The sequence below is a fragment of the Epinephelus moara genome, chromosome 13, assembly GCF_006386435.1.
Source record: "Epinephelus moara isolate mb chromosome 13, YSFRI_EMoa_1.0, whole genome shotgun sequence".
Taxonomy (NCBI): domain Eukaryota; kingdom Metazoa; phylum Chordata; class Actinopteri; order Perciformes; family Serranidae; genus Epinephelus; species Epinephelus moara.
This window is the reverse complement of record NC_065518.1, coordinates 5,027,402-5,036,252: the sequence shown is the minus strand read 5'-3', so window position 1 is coordinate 5,036,252 and position 8,851 is coordinate 5,027,402. Positions and strand designations below refer to the sequence as shown.

General features: G+C 43.1%; 1 protein-coding gene across 2 annotated transcripts in view; it reads left to right on the top strand.

Annotated features, from left to right (window-relative positions):
• Nucleotides 1-1,051: 1,051 nt before the first annotated feature.
• The window catches only part of asah2 (N-acylsphingosine amidohydrolase 2), a 19,171-nt gene continuing 11,371 nt past the window's right edge, over nucleotides 1,052-8,851 (top strand). Inside the window, exons 1-4 of one of the 2 annotated variants that reach the window (XM_050059356.1) lie at nucleotides 1,052-1,136; nucleotides 3,339-3,476; nucleotides 5,553-5,626; nucleotides 8,053-8,196. In XM_050059356.1, coding sequence (XP_049915313.1) covers nucleotides 3,353-3,476; nucleotides 5,553-5,626; nucleotides 8,053-8,196 — 342 coding nt within the window. In that variant the 5' untranslated portion in view covers nucleotides 1,052-1,136; nucleotides 3,339-3,352. Of the gene's footprint in view, nucleotides 1,137-3,338; nucleotides 3,477-4,274; nucleotides 4,326-5,552; nucleotides 5,627-8,052; nucleotides 8,197-8,851 lie in introns of those variants that run through there. The other variant, XM_050059357.1, reaches the window with a different exon arrangement.

The following is an 8,851-nucleotide window of genomic DNA, read 5'->3' as shown; positions in this document are numbered from 1 at the left end:
CTCCAGCAACAACCTCCAAGGCTGAAAAATAAATTTAATGTCGGAGCACCTGGAGGAAACCCACGCTGACACGGGGAGAACATGTCGGAGCACCTGGAGGAAACCCACGCTGACATGAGGAGAACATGTTGGAGCACCCGGAGGAAACCCACGATGACACAAGAAGAACATGTCGGAGCACCTGGAGGAAACCCACGATGACACAGGAAGAACATGTCGGAGCACCTGGAGGAAACCCACGATGACACAAGAAGAACATGTCGGAGCACCTGGAGGAAACCCACGATGACACAGGAAGAACATGTTGGAGCACCCGCAGGAAACCCACGCTGACACGGGGAGAACATGCAAACTCTGTGCAGAAGGGCTACCCCACCTGGGTTCTAACCCCCCAACCAAGAACCCTCTTGCTGTGAGGCGACAATGCTAAGGACTGCACCATCGTGCTGCAGGACGATTGTATTTATGCTTCAAAACTTATCAAAGTGTTCATCTGTGAAGATTATCCTGCTGAACAAAACATGTAAGAAGCGTAAAAATGTGTTTAGCACAGAGATTACTTTCTGCAATCATCCAAAATCCAATAGAAAGATCCCATAGGCTTTGACGAGGTAACCAGGACAACGCTAACTTCTGTGTCAGCCTACAGATATCAGTCAACCCTGCAGCACTCCATAAGAATAAAAGCTACATACCAAAAAATCAGAAGCGAGAGACACGACTGGTGATAACAGTCACTCAAGTGTAGTTCTGTGACAACTGAGCAAACTCTATTTGATGATGAGGATCATGTGATTCGGTCAAAAGCTCTGGAACAACTGGACCTTGATTTGAGACTGTTTTACAAGCCGCTGTGCTGTTTTCAAGGTCGAGAATGAACTGTCCGTCTAAAAAACAAAACCGCTTGATAACAGCCTGATGAATTTATTACCTGTATAATCTGTTATCTGCGGTCATTGATCTGTAATCTACAGTCTGAGTGACGCTCAGGTGAGGGACCTTTGGAGTCAGAGGAAAATACCTGTAGACTGTTTATCAGTTAGATAACAGCTGAACTGCTCCGCTGGATCTGAGCTGGTACACAGATCAGACACACTCAGCTCAAAAACACTTTCTTTTCTGGTTTTAACCTGCAGGTGAGTTTGATTATGTTGTTTCTACTCAGTTTCTGATGATTTCAGGCCTGATTTTCCTCTGTGGTTTCCTGGAGTCCAGGATCTTGCTGTGGCTCAGTGGAAACAGACCAGCTTTTCAAAATGTAGACAAGTTATTTTTTCATCATGCAGTGATTCATGGCAGCTGGGCAACTGTTTAACGCTGTCTGACTTCAGGTTCCAGTAGTGTAAATTTAAACAGATGCTTCGTGTCCTAATGTGAGGAAGGTTATAATATCCTCATCGCTTCACTCAGATCTGATGTTTCACATGCTTCATATCAGTCATCATGTGTTAACTGAGTCCATTTGTTTTTTATCCACAACTTTTACACCTCACACAGGAAACACTTTTGGTGGTTTCCTCACCGAATGCTCTCTGATTGGATGCTGCCACAGTTGATGACGTGGTGACCAACTTAAACGTTACTAAGGGCCCTTTACACCTACCTGTCAGACTTCTCAGTTTGAACAAAACCAGAATTACAGGTGAAACCTTCCAGGCTGACAGCGTGGACCAAACCAAACCTCGGTCCGTTCAAAAGATCAAACAGAATCATGGTTTGATTCGTTTCTAATGTGAAAAGATTTTTTTTGGATGGTTCAGATTTTACATGACAGAAAGCTTCAGGCCAGAGGATGGAGAACCAATAAAACAAGACCAAAGAGAAGATCAAATGTTTAACTGATGTTTGATCTGACGACTCAAAAATTCACTTTTCTATAATTTTGTGAGGAAAGGAAAGAGAGGATACGAGAGGATGGGAGAGACAATCAATGTCAACGTAGCTCACACTGGCGATGACAACAGAACAAAGGTGATGATGACAGGATGTAGTGGATGACAAAAGGACGATTACGACTGGACACAGGTGGTGACAAAAGGACATAGAGGATGACAGCAGGAAGTAGGTGATGATGACGAGATGTAGCTGATAGAACAGGGCAAAGCAGATGACAAGAGGACGTAGCTAATGATGAAAGGATGTAGGTGATGTTGACAGGACTTTGGCAATAACAACCGTACATAGGTGATGACAAAAGGACATAGGCAATGAAGACAGAATGTAAGTAATGACAGCAGGACAAAGCTGATGAGGAGAGGATGTAGGTGATAATGACAGGATGAAGGTGATTACGACAGGATGAAGGTGATAACAACAGAATGAAGGTGATAATGACAGGGTGAAGGTGATAACAACAGGACGAAGGTGGTAATGACAGGATGAAGGTGATTACGACAGGATGAAGGTGATAACAACAGAACGAAGGTGATAATGACAGGATGAAGGTGATAATGACAGGGTGAAGGTAATAACAACAGGATGAAGGTAATGACGACAGGATGGAGGTGATGATGACAGGATGAAGGTGATAATCAAAGGATGAAGGTGATGATGACAGGGTGAAGGTGATAACAACAGGATGAAGGTGGTAATGACAGGATGAAGGTGATAATGACAGGGTGAAGGTGATAACAACAGGATGAAGCTGATGATGACAGGATGGAGGTGATGATGACAGGATGAAGATGATGACAACAGGATGAAGGTGATAATGAAGGTGATGATGACAGGGTGAAGGTGATAACAACAGGATGAAGGTGGTAATGACAGGATGAAGGTGATAATGACAGGGTGAAGGTGATAACAACAGGATGAAGCTGATGACGACAGGATGGAGGTGATGATGACAGGATGAAGATGATGACAACAGGATGAAGGTGATGATGACAGGGTGAAGGTGATAATGAAAGGATGAAGGTGATGACGGGAGGACGTTGGCACGTCATATAGGGTTCTTGCTCTATAGTGTGCTCGCATGACTGCAATGTGAGACCAAAATGAAGCAGATCTATCATCAGCAGTGAAACAAAAACTCAAACCCTGGTTGGTGTGAAAGGTCCCTGAGGCACATCTTACATTTGGCTGGTGCAACACAAGTTAGTAGCTTGGGAGTTTGAAACTGGACGATACTTACTACGACATTAGGAAGGACTTAAAATTTAAACTTTGCCAAGGAACGATGAACAGCTGGTACAACCTGGTCTCCAGGGTTGAATCAGTTTTCTTCATGTTCTGTTTCCGGTTTCATTATCCAGGACACACCTGAGTGTCTGTGTTGATGATGATTGACAGAATAAATCTGAAATGACCTCACAACTCACTCAGTGTTTTCCCTCCAGTGCTGACGGACAGTATGGCGGGCAGGAAGACGGTGTGTTGTGGTGTTACCCCTCTGGTGGCAACGCTGGGCGCCCTGTTCATCCTCATAATGGCTGTGGGTGTGACAGTGATCACACTGATGGTTACCTGGAAAACAGGTGAGAACATGCACACACAATAGAGTACTAAATGTTGTTTGATAAAAACTACAGTGATCAGCTGTTTTAGGAAATTACTGAGCCTTTAAAAAAAAGGACTATATATCTGTGTTTTTGATGAGTTAAGTCGAACAGCTATTGTATATAAAATGTGTCAAAACAACAATGTGCTCAGCTTCCTAGTTGTGTCAGGTGTTTGTCTCATACTCACTTTCAGGTCTAGTTTATAAATTAAAGTATACATTTGTATGGTCAGTGAGGTAGTTAAAGATTTACCTCTTCAGTAAGAACCCATTAACTTGGAGCTGAAAGCCACAGACAGGAAGTCAAACGGTATGAAGAGATGAACTAAAAAAGTTTTTAAAAAAGTGTTCTTTGAATAAAATGGTCCTGGCTGAACCAACATATTTGATTATTCATTCAGTCATTTTCTGTAACCGCTTATCCTGTTGGGGGTTGCTGGGGTGGAGAACAATTTGAATTTGCTCAGCGAGTCACTCTGGCAATCAGTAATGATGCTCATTACCCATGCTGTTGTAGTCGAGCTGCACCAATCACATCGGTGTATCTGATATAGGCGGGCCAGAGGCGAGCTAAACAGATGACGACAGCGCTGCGATGACGAAGTCCGGAATCAGTCAGTAAACATTGCAAGATGGCTACGGATGAACACCAGTTGTTTGAAACGGCTTTGGCCGCTACAATGAACGAGTTAGACTTGGCTTTTTCTCTAAAAGAGGAACAGAAGACAGCGCCCGAGTCTTCCCTTTGCAAGAAGGATGTTTTTGCTGTCGCCCGAGTCTTCCCTTTGCAAGAAGGATGTTTTTGCTGTTTTGCTGACTGGATACGGCAAGAGTCCAATCTACCAGTTAGCTCCGCTGGTAGCGCTCTGGATACGTCACCCCGTGTATTGTTCTGATTGGTCGTAGTGTTATCCAATTGCATGCAGTGATATTTTCAAATGCATGCTTGGTGCTGCCCCTCGAGTTGGGCCATTTGCATTACTCATAGCCAGACCCTAAATCTTTCTAGATTTGGGTCTGAATTTCCAGGCTAGCTACATGTCCCTCCAAATGCAGAGTTTTTTGAGACACACACATTCTCAAATGTTAGGAGAAAACATTGTCAAGATGGCTTCACAAGCCACAAAAGAAACACGGAAATGTATTTTCTTTGATAATAAAGATTTAAAAATTATGATAACCATTGTTTTATCTTAGTTTAATGTTATTTCAGTGGATTATGGCCTTTTTAAAAAACAACAACAAAAAAACAAGCATAACAAAAGAAAGTGCTCGTATGTCTTGGTAGCTAACTAGTCAAATAGCTAACGTTACATTGTCCATCTTTGATGGAATATGACACCTGAAATTTCCAACCGCAAAACTGCTGCAGGTGTTTCTGCAGATCTAACAACTGACTGACAGGGTACATAGAAGCATAGGTTGCTAACGTTAGCCTGCAGACCACTGCTAATGGTCCGGTAATGATGCAGTGTTCTTTTTTATTCGATGACTTGTGTAAATCTATTGATAGCATGAAGCTAGCATCCTGACAACTCAAAAGGCTGCCTGTAGCCCACGCAAATGAAATAACCTCTGCAGAAGATGTCATTTTTACAGTGTCCGATACTCATTGTGTCTGTTTACGTAAATGTCAGCATATCAATGACGTACCAGGGTCTTTAAGGGTTGTCCCATTAAATAAGAGAAGTCTCAAGCACTACCCCTTGTAACTCTGCTCTGAGGAGCATGGTGGCACTCGAAAACCAGGGATGGGGGTAAAATATGAAATGGCACTGGGTCTAAGTGTTACTTGACTCAACTCAGGAATTGATACTACTGCTAGATGGGTTGACAAAACATTGACGGTGATAGATTATCTCTCTGCAACAAATTCCAAGTCACTTGTGTTAGATTTACTAAAAATTAAAAGAAAGGAAATGATTCTAAAAACTGATGATAATTTGGAAAACGATCATGAAGAATGTGAAGTATGCAAATTTGTAGTGAACTAAAAAGAGCATCAGTATAGTCTTTAAAAACTAACAGCTACCCTTCTCTGTTGTCTTGTCAGGTCCTCAACATAAACCCTACCTGATCGGAGTGGGCCGAGCTGACTGCACCGGGCCTCCAGCCGATATCCCTCTGGTCAGTACCAAAAAACACACACCAGACTCTCATGCTGCCTTCAAGGCCTCCTGTCTCACTGCTTTGCATGAGAAGGTCCCCATTTACAGATGATAATGACTGCTAGATGTCCACATAGAGACAATAAAGATTCCCAGGTGTCCATAAAGAAATGATAACAACTCTCAGGTGTCCCTGTAGAGACGAGAATGACTGGAACATACCTGAGACACTTGAGCCTCCTGGTGGTGTGAGGTATTTTTGACCACAGTAGCCAGACTGGGGTGTAACGTAGCAACAATAGCTTAAAAACCAAACTCGTCATAGGTTGTTACTGGACTTATTCCAGATTTGAGATGAACGGTATCTCATAGTACCGCTGTGTACCCTCGTCCAGTCCCTGGTTCTAACAGTCTCTTAAATGTGACCCTAACTGGACCTGATTCTCAGCACCACATCAGACAAACTCTGCATCCCCAGAAGCTACCTGACCTTGAAGCTTGACATTTTTGATGCGGTGGTACCAGAACTCGGCAGGAGGCACAGCTGCAGCTTGACTCAAGCTGAGACTCTTCCATACCCTCAAGATCTCAAGGCACAGTTTTGGGGACCTCTGAATAATTTCTCTGCTCTTTGTGGATGATGTGGTTTTGTTGCTTTCATCAGACTGGACCTCCGACACACCCTGGAGTAGATTACAGTCGGGTGTGAAGCGGTCAGGATAAGTGATAACAGATAAGAGAGATAAAAGATAAGAGACACTTTATTGTCGTCCATCCATATACGGTGCAGTTCAGTACGCAGAGGAACAAAACTGCGTTTCTCTGGTCCCGGCGCAAAACAATTATTGTAAATGTATCATTAGTTATTATAACTAGAGCAGTGACCACAAAGCATTTGATCACTATCACAAACACATTGATGTCCAGTGTTTGGGTTTAAGGAAAGAGTGTTAACCAACTGGTGCCCATGTGGAGACGATAACGACTCTCAGGTGTCCATACAGAGACAGCAACAACTCTTAGGTGTTCACGTAGAGATGGTAACGACTCTCAGCTGTCAAATTCAGGTAGAGTAAATAAATGTAAACAAATGTAATGTGCAATAAACAACAGTCAAACAGTTCCCTGAAGATATCTCTGTAGAAAGACGGAAGAAGTCCAAGTAACCTTACTACAGAAATATCCTCAGGAACTGCTGAAGTGTCGGTACCTCCCAGTCTGAGGACACACTTCTCTGACAGATAATGGTGGGTTTCTTCCCTTACCGCCCTAAAGGAAGGAATTCCTGTATTTCATGGTCTTGTTCATGATTGAGGGTGAAATGGAGCTGGAGACGGACAGGTGGACTGGAAAGACGTCGGCAGTAATGTGGACGCCACACCAGATTGAGAGAGCTGAGTGCATTAAAGAGTCAATCTACGTTCCAACTCTCACCTGTGGTCATGAGCTTTAAGGCTCATTTATGCTGGATACAGACGGATCCTTCTGTCCGTGCTCTGTGTTCATTTCGTCCGTATTTCTGCACGTTTCCATAAAGCTTACGGATACGGGCCAAACGGAGCAGTACCACCGGGAACCGTGGGGGCAGTGTTGCTGTCACCACCCGATACGTAGCTCTAGTGAGACACGAAGAAGAAATAACAATTCAATTTCTCTCATCGGCAGTACTAGAGAAAAGAATTCTACGTCCTCCAGTCACGATGTATTTAACGGCCTCACCGACCACCGCCTCCTACAACGCTGCCCCTGTTTTTGTCTTTTATGCAAGAGGTACATTATCAATATCTCCTCCACAGTCGCCATGTTTGTTTTTGAGTTTGTTGTTGTCATAAACTTTTGATGCTGGGCTGCCCCCTGGTGGATATATTGGTTAACATCCATGCCAACGTGAAGGACGCATGGAAGTATGTGGACAGTGACGGTAACATCGTTTGAAACGGACGTATACATTTTCGTACGTAAAGGGAGCATAAATGAGCCCTTACGTGGTGACAGAAGAAAGAAGGTTGTAGATACAAGTCCAGCCATAGGGATGGGGGGGAAGAGCTCACACATCCAGGGGGAGCCCAGGGTAGAGTGTCCACAGGGGTCAGCTGCTGAGGTGTTTAGGAGTCTGATCAGGATCCTTGTGGGTGCCTTCATTCGGTTTTCTGGGCATGTCCAACTGGTAGGAGACCCAGGGGCAGATCCAGAACATGCTGGAGGGATTATATACCTCCGATCTCTGGAGGAGTAGCTGGAAAAAAAATGCTTGTAGAGGGACGTTTGAACCACCTTGTTTAGCCTCCAAGACCTGGTCCTGGATAAGTGGAAGAAAGTGGATGGATGGTCAATAAATATTAAACAACATCGACAAAGATGATTAGCAAGTCAAGTAAAAAGTGGATTCATGTTTGTATTTTTTATTTATTTTTTTTCATATAATGTAATTGTGTTTGTGTTCAGATGGGTTATGCGAAGTCTCAGCAGATGGCTGCAGGCATACACACTCGCCTGTACAGCCGAGCCTTCATCATTGATGATGGGAGGCGGAGAGTCGTGTTCGTCACCGTAGATGTGGGAATGATATCGCAGAGGCTACGACTGGAGGTGAACACACACACACACACACACACACACACACACACACACACACACACACACACACACACACATTATAAAAGTTTACCATGATTTTGAAATAATCCATTACTGGTAAAAGTCCAGCATCTAAAACCTTTTTTTCAGTGTAAGTACAGAAGTATAAACAGCTACATTTACTTATCAATTGTACAGTAAAAGTAGCATTTCAGTGTTATATTAATATATGAACTATTATTCTTTATTAATGATGAATAAATATTAATAATGTGAAACTAGTAATAATAACAGCACTTTTCAAAACAAAGCTACAAAGTACGTCACATGTTTGAACCAGAGAAGACATGTTGGAAATAATGATAATCCAACACGTCAAATACTGACATGTGGTCAGTGGCTCGTCATGTCAAAATATGACGCGCTAGGCTGGATCTGAAACCAACTGCAGTCACATGACACACTGGGTGCCTTTACATGGACAGTTTAATTCCCTTTTCATTCAGAATGAAAGTTCATTCCTATTAAAAGTGATCTTGTAAACACCTAATTCGGAATGAAAATGGCCAATGCGATTGAAAATTCAATCCGATGTAAGGGGCTGGAATATTCCGTTTCTAATTCCGAATGAAAGAATTTCTCGCACTTGTATACACTCATTCCTCTT